Genomic DNA, 20,615 nt, shown 5'->3' with positions numbered 1-20,615 from the left:
CCATACTTTGGAACAGAATCCCAGTTCATGTTAGGCAGAGCCCCTCACTGACTCTCTTCATGTGAAATCTTGACGAATGGATGGGAGATCATAGGTTTACCCCAGGGGTCATCTCTGTGTCACTACTAGACAGAGGCACAGTAAACTAATTCTATTATGTAAGGGGGTCTTCACTGTGTCACTACTAGACAGAGGCACAGTATTCTAAATCTATTCTGTACACTTTTGTACCATTACATGGGGTGGCGAAAGCCACATCACTATGGCTAGGCTTATAAATGCCCCAGGGCAGATAGCCTAGTACTAAACTATGATACTGTGAAACTATATATGTCTATGTATTTCTACATCCCTCTCTATCTATGTATACATATATGCATATTATATATATATATATATATATATATATATATATATATATATATATATACATACATATCTCGATATACATACTTATACACATGATAGATATGTATATAATCCTTTTTAGTTCCACATATGTATACACACAGTAACGTACTGATGAACATCCATTACTGTACAACCTACATTGTACATTGCACTACAACCTACATTGCTATGTGCACATAGCTACCTTCACATACATATGTATGTAGAGCCTTCAGTGACAGTTGCAGTATGTCCCCGGCCCTATGCACATCTTCATATACATAGATACAGACCAATAGCACATATGGAGGGTTCACAGTATGTAGACTATTATATTAGTACGTTACATTACCTGTGTTTGTTGCAGCTGTTTGCGTAGGCTTTCAGATACTTGGTCTGCTGTCAACTTGTTTGTTTTGTTGTTACTTTTTATTTTTATTTCTTTCTTTCTCTTTCTCTCTCTCTGTCTCTACCTCCAGAGGGTGCAATGAAAGTATTGCATGTGTGGACTGGGAGTACAGGATGCTTTTGTAGGTATCTGCACATGTCCATGTGATGGCCTCTGCACCAATTGTCAGCCAGCATTTACTAATTGCATGCAGCCTGTTGTGTAGTGATTGCAATTCTCACTGTGATTTCAGGACAGTGCTATGGAAAGGTTTGTTAGGTAGGCATAGCCCTTTCAGATTATCAGGGTGAGGACCATGCTGGTTTGCTGTGGACACTGTTCTGTGAGTGAAAGGGTTGGTATGTCTCTCATATTTCAGGCTGTGTTGTAGACACTGCAATGCATGTTGTACTGTAACCTGAGTATTCCTTCCTCCAGTTTCCTCTTCTCTGTGTGTATGTAAACTGACACCTACGACTAGTAATATTGTGTATATGGGTGTGTGTGCTTTCCTGTGGGAATTGTGGTGTAACTGGTATATAGCAGTGGCTCTTGCAATCTGTTGCTATGGCTTCAATATTTGCCCTTTACATTCACTCCTTGTATGCCTGCTGGGTGTCTTTCCTGTAAATGTGTTGCTATGGCTTTCCTATTTTCCATTTACATTCACAGCTTGTAATGCTTGCTATATCTGTTTGGGCAGCAATTCCCTATGTGTTTGTTGTGGTAGGGTGGTACTGCATGCAGTGTGGTCTGGCCATGGTGTGGGCCTTGCCACTTACAAGGGTATTTGATCATGCTGCTGAGCAGGCCTCAGATACTCTCAGGTGCATCTTTTATCAGCCTCATGGAATGGTACATATCAGTGGGATACTCCCATGAAATATTCTGATATTCTGCAGTTGTGACTGTGGGTTATTTTGAGCATATGTATTACTGCACCATTTGTGACGTGCAAGTGGTGCATACTTTCAGTAATTCATAGTTACCATTGCATGTGTTGTAACACCTTTCTGCCTACTGTTAGTACATTTCACAGGGAGTCAGTGGGGCACAGTTGACATTTGTTTTCACATCAGGGACATCCCTGTAACTCAGTCACAGTTGCTATGTCTGGGCTCTTAACTATTCAACTATGGCAGTGTTTATCCTGCTCTGAGTATGTGTGTGGCTTGCCAGGTGCTACTGTGACATTATTACCTACTAGCTACCAACTAGCATGGCTGTTTCTCTTCACACAGTACTATTTTACAAATCCACTAGATTTGACAGTAAATATACATGACATGCTTTGTGCACTAGACTTGCTATATTCCCTTTACATTATTTCCTACTATGTCATGATATATTTCTTTCAGCACAATGTTCTTGTATAGCAGTCATGGCTTAGTGGTAAGTCATGCAGACTAGTGTTTCCTGGGTTCGAGACTGACAGAGGTATTTTATTTTGCTGCGGAGCAAACTACAGGCCTTGTCATTCAGAGTGACTAAGGCACTTTTAAGCAGTTGTAAGCGGGTTAGCGCTGGTTTGCGCGGAGCTCATGCATGCGCACTGTTGCTTAGCTTTGCACACACACGCTTAGCTAAGCGCACAGAAGCGCACTCCCACTTACTACTGCTTAAAAGTGCTTACTCTCGTGCACACCCGCGCTAATTTCTTTTAAAGAAAAGAAAATGGGGAGATAGGAAAGTGGTGAAAAAGGGGGCACAAAGAGGGTAGGACAGTAGGAAAACAAGCTCGGGTTTTGCAGGAGGGATGTAGGAAAGGCCCATAGTTGCCCATTTCTTCATCAGCAACAGCTGTGCATATGTTTGTAATTTAGTGTGAAATTTGAAACCTTCCACCCCTGAGAGAGGTGTGAGGACAATATTTGTTGTACAGCCAATTGTAATTGCCAGTTTACATGTCCAGCCGACATGTGTGCAAAATGGGCAGCTATGTATGGGGCGTAATTTTTTTGTGGGTACAGAGTGCCCTTTTTTTTTTTCAGGTGAGAGTGGTATGTCAGGTACAGGAAGTCGGTATAGCTGGGGAGGTAGGTAGGGGAGGTTAACAGACAAGACAAACAAGATGCATACAGGGTGGTGTATGACACGTGGGGGGGGTACACAATTGACGGGGACGGATGTTTGGATATCTCGAGCCCATGAGCCCACAGATGGCAACAGTGGAACTGAGATCCCCACCCATGGGCAGTTGCCACTGTGCCTTCACTGCCCAGGATGGGGCTGTGCTGGGGGCTGTGTAGGACGGGCAGCAGGCATGCCCATGAGTTGTGCCACCCGTACCTCAAGCTGGCATAGGGGCCCAAGCACAGCATGCCTGATCTCCCTACGCTCCACAGTCCGGACACTACGGAGGGTGAGTGGATGTTCTCCTCCGGCCACGCTTGCAGAGGGGGGGATGAGCCCCATCCCCTGCAGCGCTTCCACCTGCAGGTGGTGCAGGGCCACCAGAGGAGGGTCCAGCCTGGGCACTACTGCCAGGTGCACTCGCCAGCTGAGGTGGGAGAGGTGAGTCTGCTGGAACCCGCCTTCCTTGTCATCCTATGTTTTGCATTATTTTATGACAGTTTGGGTTAGTAACGTACAATACCATTCACAATTAGTTGTAACAGCATGCATTAGTATTCCCATTAACCAAACACCCATAAATTCAAGCCATTGAACAGCAAGCATAACACATGCATAATTTGAACAACAATACACAATCCAACAACATGCAGGGTTGATTGATGGCAACAGGCCATCAGGTTTGGATGTATGAACAGGGCACATGCATCAACGTACATGCAAATATGTATGAACCAACAGGACAAATGTCCAGGGGAGTTAATTGTGAAGACACATAACCATTTCATGTGGAATGGATTATTTGTGGTTATAGGGTAGGGTGAAGAAATATTTCATTAACAACTTCAAATACCTATACATATGCTGTACATTTCTACTAGCTGCAGATATATACACACTACAGGTCTGACTACAGTTTCCTATGTGTAAACTTATGCATGTTGGTGATGGGAATGTTACTGCTACATTAATATACATTGCATTTTTATTCATACACATTCATATCTGGCTCTGTTCAGCTACAGCATCCTGCTACATTTGCTTTATATAGCTCTAGACAACTGTGGATGTTTGGTATTTCATACAACCATAAAATCTGCATATTGCAAACGTACAGCAACATATCCAAATTGTGGGACACACATTCCAGCTTCAGTACTTTATTCCACACATTTCACTGTTTGGTTGTGCCTGTCACATTCATTTCATTCTGTACTGACTGCAGTATACTTTATTCAGGAGTTATTACAACTTTATTGGTGGATTCATACCTCTTTCTCACACTCTCACTTGTTTTATTTTTACAATTCAGGATGGTACTTAATTCTAGGCTTTATTGACATGTTTTACTTGGTTACAACAATCCTTTCCAACAGTCTCACTTGTGTCATGATTCAGATTTTAAATGGGGATATATTTCACACGTGTTTTACTCAGCTTGTGTAGCTGTAATTTACAGCCTGCTGCAGGTTATGTACTATTATATTACAGGTGGAACATCTTTATTTCAGACTTGTTTCATTTTTATTTTTGGATTACAGGCTGCATCACACTTATGTAATCACACAGTACTAGCAGAATCTCTCTTACACTGTTACTTGCACTTTTTATTAATAGGTGACTACACTGCACTCTTTTGCAAGCTGTCATACTTATATTTTTTAACAGTTACAGGGAGAGAATTACTAACCTGCCTGGTGGCGCAACTGCACAAGCCTATCAGCATAGGCTTGACAATTCATGGAACGGACACCTGCAGCTGTAATATAAATGAAGTAATATTGGAATACACATCTCCATAATATCAGCTAGGTTAACTTATTACATAAATAATTACATGTAACTTACTCAGTAGTGGGGCGTTGGGCATTTGCCGGGCCTCCTGGATCCAACGATTCAGTTGGTCCTGCTTCCGTCTCTTCAGGTCCGCATGGTGGTGATGGACCTGTTCACCAGTCCTTGGTATTCCTGTGGCACTGGTGAGATCATGTGTCAACCGGTCCCACGCCTCAGCCTTGTATGCTCCCCACAGGACCTGGCCCTGCATGAGTTGGGCCTCATGATCATGGACGAGGAGCCAAACCATATATTTGGACTCCTCAATGCCCCACCTCTGTGCTCGGAAGCAACTACCCTCTCCTACACCTGCCATCCTGACTGCAAATCGATTCCACAATCAGTTATGCTGTGTATTCCTGCCTATGGGGCTTATATATGCCATTTTTCCCGCACTTATCTGTGATTGGCCATTTTGGAAATGTATCAGCTTCACAAAACCTGCTTTGTCATGCTTCTCTTTCCATTCATTCCTATATATATGCTATTACTGCATTTCTAAGAGCAACTGTCATGGCTTAGTGGTTCAGTATTTTGACTATGGTGCATGGTATCCTGAGTTCGAGCCTGGCCATTGCTTTTTTATTTTATGACTGTCTATACAGGCTAGGAGGTGTGTCTGTGTAAAGGCAGTTTTGATACAGCTTTCGCAACGTTGCCCGCCGGTTAGCTTGTTGGCACGGTGCGCAGCTCCGCGCAAACGGGTTACGCTGGTTTACACGTCATTTGGTTGTCAGCATGCATATTACACTCAGCTCAGCTATGGGCACACAGTTTCAGCATGTTAAAATGCTGCTCAACCCCAGGCATTCATTTTACACCTGTTAAACCACTGCTCACCTACGGGCAGATATACTCAGCTTATTAGAGTGTAACTCAGCTAAAGGCACTTCTGACATTTTTTTTTTATTATCACACATTTCTTCAAAATACATGGCCCATTCCATTACATTTTACATAAAATATAATTTTATATATGTACATATATGTTAGGGAATTGTTTTGTGCTTATTTCACTAAAAATAAAAATTGATGTTGTGGGGGCTCGAACCATGACTGCCTCCCCTTCAGCCATCTCTACCGCTACGCTATTGCTTCTTGGCTTACTTTGCATATTTAGATCTTATATGCTTTTCCACTGACTGCTAACTGTGGCTAAGCGATGGGCACGCCCACGCAAACGAGCGTAATCACGGGCAAACATCTTTAAAACTTATAAAAAAAAAATATAACATGTTCATTTTTACATTTTATGTTTATAGCCTGTGGGGGCATGTGTTGTGTTGTGTTTGTTGACATTTACGCGGACTCTGTCGTGGGGGTTTACTTTCGGGACTGTTACTCTTCTGGGGGCGTGTCCGTTTGCAGGACTCGCCCTGCGGACACGCCCCCTACTTTCTTACACGGACCGTGTTAGCCTTGGGTGTGAGTCAGCATGCCCTCATGAATATGCATGGCATGCTGACGTCACACCGTTTAACTGCAGCCTCCATGTAAGACTTGTAACTCTTACACGGAGCCTTCGTGAATTCTGCCCAAAGTTATTAAGCCTCAATCCTGATGTGTTTGTACATGATAAAGCTGCTTGAACAGAACCCACAGAAGTTTGTCTGTTTTAACCTGACATGGTGTCAGAACTGGGATTCCAGAGACTGCTTTTCAGAGCTATGAGGTGCAGAGTTAACAGTGAAGGAAAACTAAGAGAACAGAGTACAAAAAAGGGCCAGAAATGAACTAAAAGTAATGAAAACTTGCACAATGATTTATTTATTAAAAAAGATAAAATGAGGCATTTCAAGGGCACACACCACATTATTAAGCAAGTGAGATGCACTAAAGGTTTATTAATTAAATGGAATGTTTAAAACTAAGATATATGATAAAATGATTATCAGAAAAGCACATAAGGGGTTTGGAATTACCTCAGAATTACAAAACGAGCATGTTTAAAGTAAAACAAGCATGTTTAGAGCAAAACGAGCACAATAAAAGTATAATACGCATGGAAAAAGAGTAAATGAGCAAAATGAATATATTAAAGGGCAAGAAGGGATTCTGCATGTTTTTTGGCAAGTTACTGTGTTTTGGCATAAACTACTATTTTTCATTGACTGCAGCTATTCAGGGCATTACTTGAGTTATTCAAAGTATCTCAAACTATGTAAAAGTGCTTAAATTGTGTGCTTATTACTGCACAATTATTCTGAAGAGTTCATTGTATGCAAAGTGCAACTATTTCATAAAGTGCAGTCAAAATACAGCCATTTCAAAAAGTTTCTTATGCTGGGTGTGTCAACTCACAGACTGCCACCATTACAGAGAGTTTCTTGCAATTTATAGAGTTATTTGGCAATGTACAGCCATCTTGTAAAAGTTTCAGTGTGTTGTTTATGGTTTATTTGCAAAGAGCAATTACTTTGAAATGTTTTTTAATCTGAGCTTCTTCTGCCCAGTTTATTCACACACTGCAGTTACTTTGATATGTTTCTTATACTGATAAGAGGTGATTTCTTACAATACAGTGATTTCAAGAGTATCCTTGTGCCCAGGAGACTTATTTAGCAAAGTTCAATTATTCAGAGGCTTGTTGTGCTATTGGGCATAGTTACAAGTATGGGCATACATTTCTGGCATATGTATATGTGTGTGCATCCGTGTATACTTGTAAAAGCCTTCACTTGTATGTGTTGATATGGCAGACATATTTCACAGACTAGGTCTACTTGTATTTCATCATAGCATTGCAGATAATTGGAGAATATCTGAGCAAAAGTACGATATTTTTATACAAGCAGCTTATTCTTCAAAGATGCACACACCAGGGCATTCATTTTGCTAAACTTAGCTGGGTCAGAGGACATTGAAAGAGAGCATTCACTTGTGTATGCACCAGCAGTATATGAAGGAGAAAGGGAAAACCATCATATTGTTGTATGGACTGAATCACGGGAAGACACTGAGTGTTTAAAGCACAAATTCAAATGTAACCCCCAGACAAATGTTACATTAGAGAGACATTTGTTTTACACAAGAGATCAAAAACCAGGAGAAACTTTTGCAACTTATGTTACTGACATGAGAAACAAAGCTAAAATGTATAGGTTTGGTAACTTAAAAGATGAGTTAATAAAGGACAGGCTTGTGTAGTGTATTAATTGTGCTGCAGTGAGAAAGATTTTGCTTTGTGACAGTGATTTAATGCTAAGCAAAGCTACTGAGATTGGTCAAACCAACGAAGTTACAGAAAAGCACAGAAGTATGCTTGCAAGTGATAAGAGCATGGTTTCAACAGGCTCCAGAGCAAATGTAGATAGCATGCTAATACGTGTCTAGCAGAAGTAGGCCCAAGCACATTAGTAGCTGTAACCCCTGTGAGTGTGAGGTAAAACCTGTAGTTTTCCAGCAAATTTTAAGACTAGTTCAGTGAAAAGGACGTGCTCAGTGCAGTACAAGGGTGAGTCAGCAAAACCCAAATCAAGCTTTATTGTTAACTTTCGCAATTGTGGTGACAAATATGAGTCTGAAAGAGAAAAGTGCTTAGGATTTAGTCGGCAATGCCACAAGTGTAAAAAATGGAGCCATTTTCAAATGTTTTGCAAATCAAGTAAACCTCCCACAGTTATAATGAAGGATCACTCAAAAAAGCAAGTTGATCATATAGAGAGCTGCAACCCTACTTTCTACATAGATGGTGCATCAGTAATTGATGAAAACATTGATGCAGTAAATTTGTTGCCAAAAATGAAGTGGTTTGTACTGTCCAGATCAATGGTAAATCCACCAAGCTCAAAGTAGACACTGCTTCAAAGTATAATGTTATGTCGGCAGAAACGTTGAGTAATGTGAGAGTTGGTGAGCAACTTATTGTGGTCAGTTGTGTGAAACTTCTTGCTTATGGAGGTAAAGAAATTCAAAACGAAGGTTCAGTAGTGCTTTCATGTTATCTGGCTAGGAAATACTGCAGCTTACTATTTTATGTAGTCTGAAGACCTGTGCAGTCATTATTTGGTCTCAGAGATAGTTTGAGAATGAATCTGCTTTCCTTTACCAAAGAAGTTAATCATATAAGCACGTCTCAGTTCCAATTTTACTGAAGCTATTTACTGAGTATGCTGATGTTTTCAATGACAAGTTAGGCAGACTTCCAGTTGTGTACTCTATATGAAGTTAGACCCAGAGATCAGTCCAGTGGTCAGATCAGCAAGAAAAGTTCCGATAGCTATGCAGAAAAAAAATAAAGCTCAGCTGGATAAAATGGTGCAGCAAGGTGTAATTTGTCCAGTTACAGAACCAACTGAATGGGTGTCGTCCATGGTAGCAGCCCACACAAAAAAGCTCAGATGAAATCAAAATGGCTTACCTTTGAATTGTCATCCGCCGTGTGTCCAGCGTGCATAACGTCGAAAGCACAGCTGCAAAAAACGACAATGCCGATTCACCATGTGTTTGAATGGTAAATAAGTGAATGCTTTTTGCCATTCAAACACATGGATCAAATGTTGGAAATGGCTTTCCAGCAAACCATTTTCGACATTTGATCCTTCAAAGTTCTCCATATTTTGGTAATACGGGTTGCACAATAGGACGATTGTACATATCATGTGTGACAAAACAAAGGTAAACCAATAAAAATATGCATTAATCCAAGAGATTTTAACAAACCATTAAAGAGACCGCATCATCCCATGCATACAGTCGAGGAAGTCGGAGCCCTAATACCAATGCCACTGTTTTTTCTGTCTTGGATGCAAAAAGTTCATTTTGTCAAGTGATGTTTGATCGCAAATCTTCACTACTGACTACTTTCAGTACCCCATTTGGAAGATATAGACTACTTAGGATGCTATTTGGAATACATTCTGCAAGTGAAGTCTTTCAGCATGCAATGGAGCATAATTTTTCAGGAGCTATGACAAAAGGGAAAATCAGAATATTGGAAGTACAAAGTGTTGGTCTTATGCCAGTGTAGTTATATTCTTGTGACTTGTTATATTACACTGGAAAATGTAGAAAGGTCCAAGATCACTTTTATAAGGGGAGATTGCCAGACCTGTTGAGTAGTTTATTTAGCTAAATGCTCGACTTTCCCTGCTTTCTATTTGGGCAAAACTGAGACAGCATTATGGAAAAGAATTTATGAACATCTTTATCAAATTAATACAAAAGAATGACAACAATGCACTATACAAGCACTCTAAGTCATGTCCCAGCTAGCTTTCAAAAATGTGGGTTTGGTATTTTATATCAAATAAAAATCAGTCCTAGAGAGGGTGACTTTAAGGGTAAATTGGAAGAAAGAGAAGTTAGACGGCAACTGAAATTACAAGCTTCACAACCCCTAGGAATAAATGAATATATTTCTTTGCAGCCCATTTTAAATAAGAGAGTTAATACTTATTAAGAATGTGGTGCTTTTCAAAAAGTTTTGTAATAATGATTTTTTAGAAATGTTACAAGTATTTTTTACTTTGTAGTTTTTAGTTTGAAAGTTTTTAACAATAATTGATATGATGTGTGGACTATTTGCTTAACATTTTTTGACATTTTAACTACATTATCGCACTTTTCCTTTAAGGGTGGCCACGGTGGTGCAGCGGTTGGTGTTGCCACCTCACAGCAAGAGGTTCTCCAGTTCAATCCTCAGCTGGGGTGTCCTCTGTGCGGAGTCTGCAGGTCCTCCCTGTGGTCGTGTGGGGTTGCTCCAGTTTCCTCCCACATCCCAAAGACATGCTGTAGGTGGATTGGACACTCTAAATTGGCCCTAGGCATTAGTGCGTGCATGTGTGTGCCTTCCTTGGAAGGTTGGGCACCAGGCTGGCAACTCAACACTGTAAAATTCCACTGCCAATCATGAGCAGACAGGTGATCCGCTGTGGCGACCCCTAATCAGGAAAAGAAGAAGACTGCACTTATTACCTTTAATTGGTGGGTGTACTATGGCATATATAAAAAGGCCTGCAGACTGTTTAGTGGAGTTTCTGAAGAAATCCTAAGTTAATAAGGACAAAACTGCTCAGTCTTATATTTTTTATTTTGTTAATTAAATAATATGTAAGGAATCTTTATCTCCAACTGGAAGCATTACTTTTCTGTTTTATGGTTGTGGTTTTGACTCTTTACCAGCTTGGTTTGAAATCTTTTACGAATAGAAATTACTGACACATGGAACAGACTGCAGTTTTGAGACACGAATGTAAAAGTTACTGTTGAAGAGACAGAAGAAAACGGGTCCATAACAGAACCTAAAATAGCAGCTGAGAGAAGGGTGGTGGTAGACAAAAAGTGCAGGGCCAAGGTGAAATTATATCTATCTGATGGAAATATTGCTCAAAATTAGCTGAATCATAGAATCCTGAATGTGAGATTTGGGTGAGAAAGGCATCATTCACTGGACGGAAAAGTCTAATGTCAACACAGTGAGTAAATAATTATCCATAATGGAGACTAGTTCATTACCAGCATGAAGAAAGTAGAAAATAGTACTGGATCCAGGCCGGGAGGCATGCTGTGAGATAAATGTATATCAACCTATTAATGATATATCATCGCCATTAACAACATTGTGGACAGTGATGATGAAGCAGGAATCAACAGCAGTTATCAATAAACAGCTAAAGATAAACACGTACAAGTTCTGCAAACTACAAATCGATTATAGCATGCAGATGATTTGTATTACTCGCTCAGAGTAATGTGCATTATTAGTACTCAACATATAAGATCTAGCAGTAATAAAGAACAGACAAATGTAATTATACACATGGTATGTATGCAGCATTTACAAATTATGACACAGAAGTCAACAGCAGAGATCTATAAACATCAGGCATGGTCTGTATGTCCGGGATATCGATCAGCAGTGTAGTATATTAGTAACACACAGCCCAACAACACAACGTCACTGTATGAGATGCAGGAAAGAAAAAGGCAAGTGTGATGGAGCTATAAGAAAGAATGGATTAAGAAGAGGTGCATATAGCAAACAAATATAAAGTATAATATGAAATAAGTTGAAATGGGATTGGGTGATTCTGTGGTAGCAGTTCGCTGTAGACAGCAGACATGGCTTTAACTGAATCATTAAACTGGGGAAGGATGCCATTAATGCTATGTTATACATACATGGCAGACTGTTACAAAGGATTGGGCTACATGAGCCAGAAAATATCCATGACAGTATTTTCATTTGTATACATGTAATAAAGCAGCTCTGGCAGGTCTCAATGTCCAAGGTGGATTGCACCAAGGTAAGATTTTGGACAGCAGGGAGGTCTTGCTGGCATGTACTAATTTGTCAGGAAGGATAGGTTGGATGGTTGAAAGATAGATCAGGAATTTGAAAGGCATCTGCTGAGTAACATCAAACTTTGTGATCAGTGATGCCCAATGCCTTAGCTGCAAATGCAAAGCACTTCATTTAACTGAATAGTTTGGTGGCAGTATGTTAGACGATCGGCCTACTTACTCTACATGTTTACACAGCTTATGAAAAGAAGAGCAGAAGATGGGCTACAGCCAATAAAAGTGCCTTGGTTAATGGACAGAGAGAGACAGCCAAACCAAATGTAATCACTAATCATATGGAAGAAGCTCAGTCTTTCAGAAAATTACATCAGAATAAAGGTAACCTTTTGAAATGTTGGGACTTCTAGTGTGAGTCCTCAGAGTTGGTATATATAAGTATGGGGGTTGTGGGGGGTGCAGGGTGGCTTGCACCCTTGCAAAAAGAAATTTTAAGGAGAAGAACTATTTCTGAGAGTCACTCTTCTCCTGTGTTTTTGGTCTTTCTTTTTGGCTTGTCAGCACAGCATTTTGAGTGCCATTTCAATAAGGAGCCCAGAATGAGCTGTTAAATGTGAGACTGCAAGATGACTAACTGGCACCATAGCAGTGTTAAATCTTACGTAAGATAATATTGTTGCTATTCATAATGATGAGCCATGTAGGATAAGATAACTGCAATTCATAATTGTGAGCCATGTAGGATAAGATAACTGCAATTCATAATCATGGACAATGTAGGATAAGATGGCTGCTATTCATAATCATGACCCATGTAGGATAAGATGGCTGCTATTCATAATCATGACCCATGTAGGATTAAATGGCTGCTATTTATAATCATGGACCATGTAGCTTAAGATGGCTGCTATTCATATTCATTTGTCACGTTGCATAAGATAGGTGTTATTATGTTATTCATCTTTCAGGATAAAAAAAAAGATTGTTTAATGTCAATGAAGCCAGGGGGCCACAAGTATATAAATAACCTGTAGGAACCTTTGACAGATATGTAAAGGAGATAAAATGAGAGTCAAAAGGGAAAGTGTGGTGGCTATTTTTGCATAGATGGAAGATAAGAGTAGCTCAGAACTGTGAAGGTAAAATGGCTGTTTGGTTTCATAATTAATGTTACCAGTTAAAATGACTGTGTTGATGTTTTATGTTTTAGCATTAAGGACTATAATAACATTTTTTTAACATTTATGCTCTTTATTTTTGATACAGCACCATTAGCATTTATTTGTTTTATTTATTATTTAATAATGTATATGACCTGTTCTGAATATACTTTTCAGCCACAACTTTGAACATATATAATATAAATAGCACATAGAGAGTTACTGATTATGTATTCAAGCAGAAAGGTATGATGTCACCCAGCCTCTTAATGTAAGGATAACTCTACATCCAAATGACATAACTGGTACAAGTTTTGGAAAAAGTCTAATGACCTGAAAGGGAAACCAAGCATCCAGAATCATGTACTTTTCCATTCATTGTTGTTTGATCCAAATCTAGGGTCAACTAACCCCTAGCAGTAGAACCATGCTGAAAGATATACAATGATGTACATTAAGGGTGCTGCATAACTCAACTTGTCACATGTCATAACTATTATCTCTGCTTACTTTCAACTCAGCATAAAGACATAAAGAAGGTTATAGTATTCAGTCTGACAGAATTTATGATAGAACTCAGAGCACCATCTCTAATAAATAAAGTTTATTTCAGAATAAATATATAAAACAATTCAAAGTACTTTTCATTACATTAACAGAGGAAAAAAATTGCATGTATGTACAGGTATAAAAATGTTGAGATAGAAGCTATAAAATCATACTGAGGGGGAGTCACTACAAATAAAATCACTGAGAAAGTGAAGCATAATCCAAAATGTAATACATCCACCTGCAAGTCAATATACGTAGTGAGTTTGTGTGTGTGTGTGTTTGTGTGTATATGTGTGTGTGTGTGTGTGTGTGTGTGTGTGTGTGTGTGTGTGTGTGTGTGCGTGTGTGTGTGAAAGTGTATGTGCTTTTGTAGGTACGTGTACATCGTGTGTGTGTGTGTGTGTGTGTGTGTGTGTGTGTGTGTGTGTGTGTGTGTGTGTGTGTGTGAGATGGATTAACAATCACTTGCATAATTGGCCAAACATTTTATTTAAGTTTAATAAATAAATAATTCAAGCACTATTATGTCATGTAGTTAACTTGTGATGGTCCTAGCAAAATGTAATCACAATCTCTCATGTCAAACTTCATATAACCCTTGTTTTCTATGCACTATGAAGTTAAATTTTCTTCAAATGAACTTTAAGTATACACAGAGTACAGTAGTTCTTCCAAAACTAAGAAAGTATTTCAACAGCAGGCCCCCGGTGTTTTAAGTTTATTTCAGACCAAAAAAGTATCTTACCTGAATGTCCAGTAGTCATTTGAATTTTTGCTAGAAAACAAAATAGAAAATTGAATGTCAGCTTTTATTCTAGACACTTAAATTAATATTAAATCTGGCATACATGACAGTATAGACTAAATACAGTTACTTTCTGACAAGTATCATAAGTGTCTAATCACAGTCCTTTTTATAGACATGGCCTTAAACAGGCGAGAAAAAGCATCAACATAACTGAATAAAATATCCAGCTTATATTGTCTCTGTTCTAGGAGCCACATGACATCAGCTGATCATGTGATAAAGCCATAAACACAACTTTAATCTTTATAGTGCCTTAACTGATGTTAAGTAGAACATCCTTGTAGAAATAATGTTAGAAAAGTTGACTTGAAATGAGGTGTTCTAATGCTTACCTGTATAAAAGTTTTGATCTCCACACAGAAAATGTGTTAGAAATAATCCCTGCAGCCATGGATACATTTTCTAAACTACTTGACCTCATGATGGTCATGTAGCAGCAAGATGAAGAAGTGAACCAAACTCCCCTACCCAGAGCAACAGTTTCCAGCTTATTCTGGATGTTTCCTTGATATTCCCAGGTGACCAAGAGATACAATCCTTCCAGCTTAGTCCTATGTCCATTTTCTCACTTTTCCACCACAGTACAGTACTACCCAGCCACTGGTTTAACTCTAAATCCCTTCAATGTCCTCTTAATTTATTTAAGCTCAACTGTAAAGAATATATATATATTTTTTTACTTTATATTTATATGCTTAAGACATTTACAGGAGAATGCATGCAATACTGAAAAGAGACAGGATTAAACGGACAAAATACCAGCACACAATTCTGTTAAAATGTTAGTCATTTACACTATGTTATAAAGCCTAGACAGTAAGTGTATACTAACTAGGTGCAATTTGATACATTATAACAATACTGAGAAACAACATAAAACAGGATTTTGTTTAGCCCAATGAAAACAACATAAATTAGGAATCAGTTTAATATGTGGGCTAAATTACTAATTTTCATTAATAACTTGATCTAAATGATTTTCATTAATAACTGTAATATTAACAGCTTTCAAGATGTTTGTCTCCCTAATACTGACTTTCTTGGCTAGTTTTGTCTGTCAGGAAATGACTAAGAGAGATGCACATGGCAGCAAAAATCTTGGTACCTTCCTTGGGGAATGTTCTGAATGCAAGCACATAAACCGTTTCCCTTATTTTTCAATAGTTAGTAATCAGAGGTCATTTGAGGCTAGGTGAGGAACAGTCTACTTAGCTACTTCTCTGATATGTGATAGTTATTATATTGTGAAGGTCTATTTGCAAATTATCAGAACGCATGTATGAACATAATTAAGCTATCCAACAGAAAAAAAATAAATACTGCTTTAGCAAAATACAGTATTATTTTTCCAGTTTTAAAAATTTTGTGTTTTAATAGCTGAAAAGTTAATTTAGAAAGTGAAGGGGATGATTATGAACATTTTCTAGTGGATTAAGAACTATATTCATAAGTTATCTTGCAAACTAATGTCCAACTAGGCTGAAAGAAAATGGTTAGCATAAAAAATATTTCCATGTGTGTTAAAATTATATGATGACATCACAATTAATGCGTCTTTTACTTGTTGATGGTTTAGCAAATAAATGTGATTTTTTTTTAAGTGCATATAAATATGTTTTGTAAGTTAGAATTTATTCTTCTGAAGTTCTGATAAATAGAAGTGGAACAAAAATATTTAGTGCATCTAAAAGAGTACTGGACTGCACTTTGAACTTTGAATTTTACAGTATTCATTATACACAAGGCACGTCAGTTATACTTGTTTTACTTTACTTACTGTGCCTTTGTCACAATGAAATATTTTTCGTAGTGGCATATTTCCACTAGCAGGAAATGTTACTTTATTATGAAAATATAGATAAAAATAAGGGCAGTTCAATGCCTGTTTGTCTGCCAGTTGGCATAGAGATTAAGGCTATAGGCTGTAGTTCCAGTGGAACAGGGTGTGATTCCCTCAGCTGCCTACTGTGAGACCTTGCAGAAGTCACTTAACCAGACAGTGCTTAGGGGCAACTGGGAATTTGTCTAGGCTCTTCTATGGTCCCCTGGACTGCAATGTTAGTGACTACCTATGAACCTATATGTTCTGGACAGATATCTCATTCTGTAGTCTGAAAAGTAATCATATACCTACCATTTATGGAAACTGACTACAAGGCAACAGTGTGGCCTGTTGCACTAAAATGCATGTGGATCTCTATATTTGCTGTCTGCTTCTAGAAGGCAATGCCTGAAACAGACTAATAGTTCTTAATAAAGTTTCAAAGAATTATACCTGAATGTTCAGAAACATACTGCATTTAACAAATGTTATTCCAATGTTAAGAGCTTATATACAGATTGTTGCTGTAGTTGGCATGAAAATGTTGTCTCTTTTGATAGTGGCATATTTCCACTAATAGGAACTGTTAATGTTAATAGAGAAATACATAATAGCTACTTCAAATGTACTGCCTCTCAACAGGCATGTTTTACATTCTTCATTGCAAAACGTAATCATACAACAATCCATTGTAGACACCAAATACAATGCAGCTTGCTAGACTTTCACACTGAAAGGCTAATGTAAGTCTCAGTGCAGTGCAGTTCAGTGAGGGAATGTCTCAAAAAATTAGTCTTTCTTAGTAGAAGTTGCAAGGAATAGTGCTTGAATGCGGAGATATATAATGTACTTAGGACTCTCATTCCAGACTTAATGACTTACATGCAGTTGAAGTTCAATAGGTCAGTTTGTGATAGTATATAAATGCTTGCTTGTAATATCATATTTTTGAATACAAAAATGTTATTGTTACAGAAAAATAGGTGTGAACGTGCATGATATTTACTTATGATATTAATTTCTGAGTCAATATTAATATGTTCTTCACGTGCATTACATTTTTATTCCTGCTCAAAAGCCATGTGCCAATTCTTTACAAAAGTAAATATAATGCAGCTTGTCAGATTATCATATTGAAATGCCTGTGCAAGCCTGCTGTTAATGCCTACATATAGAGGAGACAACATCACCCCCCTAGTTTAACAGGTGTAAAAGTTACACCTAAGATTGCCATTCTACCACAAATGATTTTCAAGCAACTCATTGTTGAAGTTAACTAGGCCATATGTACACCAGCTGGATTTTTTTGCAGTATTTCTTCATCTTTCATGTGCAGTCATGGTTTTACTGCATGTGTACTCATCATTGCAGAACACCAGGCAGACTGTAACCATTTTTTTTTCCATAATAAATTTTTATTGATATATATTTTCAAAATACAATAAAATCACACACATAATTCACTACTATTACTATCAAAACTATATACAATATCTACATGAAATGCTTCCATATAAAAATCGTCATTATTCCAAAAAAGAAGACACCAGGGAAGAAAAACAAAGCCACAACATTTGTAGAAGTACTTTGCGTCCATACATATCATACATATTTTCAAAACCTTGTTTCCTCCACATATACATCCAAACTTTAATATATTCCTAATAACAGTATTATGCTAATATAATGTTAAAAACCTTTTCCCATATTTTCGGGTTATTAATATTTTTGTTACTTTGCTTCAGGAGTAATTTATGTGCTAATATATGCTTTATAGCCACAAGCTTGAAATTATCCCATGATGTCTTATCTGGTTCTAACCAATTTGTAGCTATATATAACTTCATCAGCAAAAAAATATTCATACATATTATAGTTTGTGACCTAGAGAGCTCTCTTGGAGGAACATGTAGAATCATAAATTCCCATGATAACGTTGAACTTTGATAACCGATCTTTTGTAGTTGTGTTCTAAGAGAGTTCCAAAGTTTATATATACACTTGCAGCTCCAGAACATATGAAGAAGATCCGCCATTTGATTTGTGCAATATGGACAAGTTGGAGAATTCCTAGGATTAAATTTATGTAACCTAAGACTAGTATAATAAGCATTATTCCAAATCATCAACTGCATATATATACATTTTAAAACGAGACCGATTTTATTGTTAAATCAATTGCTTTTAATACCTGATTATCTGCTACTGTCATTTTGTTTACCCAATACCCTGACAACATAATTTTATCCTGGAATTTTAAATCTTTAATTAATTTATTTGTTGTTGTTATAAATCTGACCTCCTGTTGGAGAGCCTGCCACAATTCAGAGCATTTATCCACAATTCCAGCTGCCGGTTTAAAGTTTTCAAAATGACTCAGAGCAAGTTCTTTGATTTGTCTCATACAACCATATAACTCTTAGGAAGATTCAATTCCTGCAAATAACTTGCGAAGCCGATAAATGAAATTTATTAAAAACATCAATCAGAGTCAAATTAACTATTAATGGGAATTTACTAAGATCAATCAACTGATTATTTAGTTTAAAATTGGGATTCCTATGGAAAGGCTGAAAAACCATCATATATTGCAACAAGTCTACTGATTGGAATAAATTTTGCAAAGATGACACACATGTTTTTAAGTGGTCCATAATCCCATACTTTATCAAACTAGTTTTATCCAAAAAGCGTAAAGCTTTAGGATTTATGTTCCGATCTAGAATATGCTTGTAATTCAAGACCACTCAGGTTGGTATCCACTTTGTACTAATTGCCTCGTAATTAGCAATTCTTAAACACCTGTTGGCGTTCACAATTAAATACTATACTTCAAAATTTGGTAACTCAAGTCCTCCTCTACTCTTCGGGGTCATTAATTTCTCATACGATATTCTAGTTTTCTTTGGCTCCCAAATAAATTTAGCTAGATCTTTATGAATTTGTTTAAAAACTGTCTTTGTAATTGATACTTGAGCAGCCCTAAAAATATATAACATTCGTGGTAATATATTCATTTTCACTATTGATACTTTTGCCAATACCGGTAGTCTTAAATTCCTCCATCTGCCACAATCAGCTACTATTAGTTCCCATACCCATTTAATATTATTACTATAAAAGTCCTTATTATCCGTAGAGAAGCTAATACCCAAATATTTGATATTTTCTTTACATGATATCTTCCCCAACAGGGACATTAATGAAAAAGGTTTAGGGGTTCTTAATGGGAAAATACTAGTTTTCTCCAAATTAATTTTGTAATTAGAGACTTCTGAAAATTCATTTATAACATTTAATATCTTTTCACTATCAGAAATTGGGGTTGTACAATAAATAATAAGATCATCAGCAAATGCCGACATTACTAGTTTATTCCTATAAAGTATTGGTGCATTATGATACAAATTTTGCTTAATATATAAAAATAGAGGTTCTAAATATAGGTTAAACAATAAGGGGGACAAAGGGCAACCCTGCTGTGTACCATTTTTAATCTGTATTATTTTAGAATAACTCCTATTAATATATAAAGTAGTATACGGATTACTATATAATATTTGTAGTATCTGAATAAATTCCTGTGGCATATTGAAATAAGGCAACACATCAAACAAAAAGTTTATATCCACTCTATCAAATGCTTTCTGAGCATCTATTATAAGGGCATAAATATTAGAGTTGTTTTGTTTAGCATACATCATCATATTATGTAGTGTAAGTGTGTTATCACTAGTTTGTCTAGTTGCCATAAATCCAGCCTGTTCCTTAGAAATTAAATAGATCATAATCTTTTTTAATCTACATGCTATAATGGTAGTGAGAATTTTCATATCCGCATTTATTAATGCTATTGGCCTGTAATTATCCGGACTTTGTGGGTCTGAATTAGCTTTATGTATAAAGATTGTTTTTGATGCATTAAGGTGAGAGTCACTCATTTTATTTCTGATTATGTAGTTAAATACATGAGACAATATTTTACCAAAACTATCAGCAAACCCTTTATAAAATTCAACTGTCAAACCATCAGGACCTGGTGACTTATGTACTTCCATATGTTGAATTACATATACTATTTCCTCTGAAGATATAGGTTTAATCAGATCACCTTGCAGACTCTCTTCTAATTTTGGAAAATTAATTTTTGCAAGAATCTTTTATTCTGTTTATGTATGGACCTATCAATTTGACCCTCATAAACCTTGGTATAGATTTTTTCGAAAATATCAATAATATCCTCAGTTTTAGAATACACTGTGTCATTGCATTGTATTTCCGAAATATGTACTGTTGTTTTCGATTGATTTATAATCCTTGCCAATGCTTTTGATGGTATTTGAA

The 20,615-nt window shown here is 37.2% G+C and overlaps 1 protein-coding gene across 1 annotated transcript in view; it reads right to left on the bottom strand.

The window, feature by feature from the left end:
• LOC122796369 (receptor activity-modifying protein 3-like) overlaps nucleotides 1–14,418 on the bottom strand; it is a 557,028-nt gene extending 542,610 nt beyond the window's left edge. Inside the window, exon 1 of the mRNA XM_044064802.1 lies at nucleotides 14,387–14,418. Within this exon, the coding sequence (XP_043920737.1) occupies nucleotides 14,387–14,405 (19 nt within the window). The 5' untranslated portion in view covers nucleotides 14,406–14,418. The remainder of the gene's footprint in view (nucleotides 1–14,386) is intronic.
• Nucleotides 14,419–20,615: the final 6,197 nt, after the last annotated feature.

Source organism: Protopterus annectens, chromosome 3.part0 (genome assembly GCF_019279795.1).
Source record: "Protopterus annectens isolate FY-2018-M chromosome 3.part0, PAN1.0, whole genome shotgun sequence".
In the NCBI taxonomy this organism is placed as follows: Eukaryota; Metazoa; Chordata; order Ceratodontiformes; family Protopteridae; genus Protopterus; species Protopterus annectens.
Note: the sequence above shows the minus strand (reverse complement) of the source record. Positions and strands in the feature narration are given on the sequence as shown.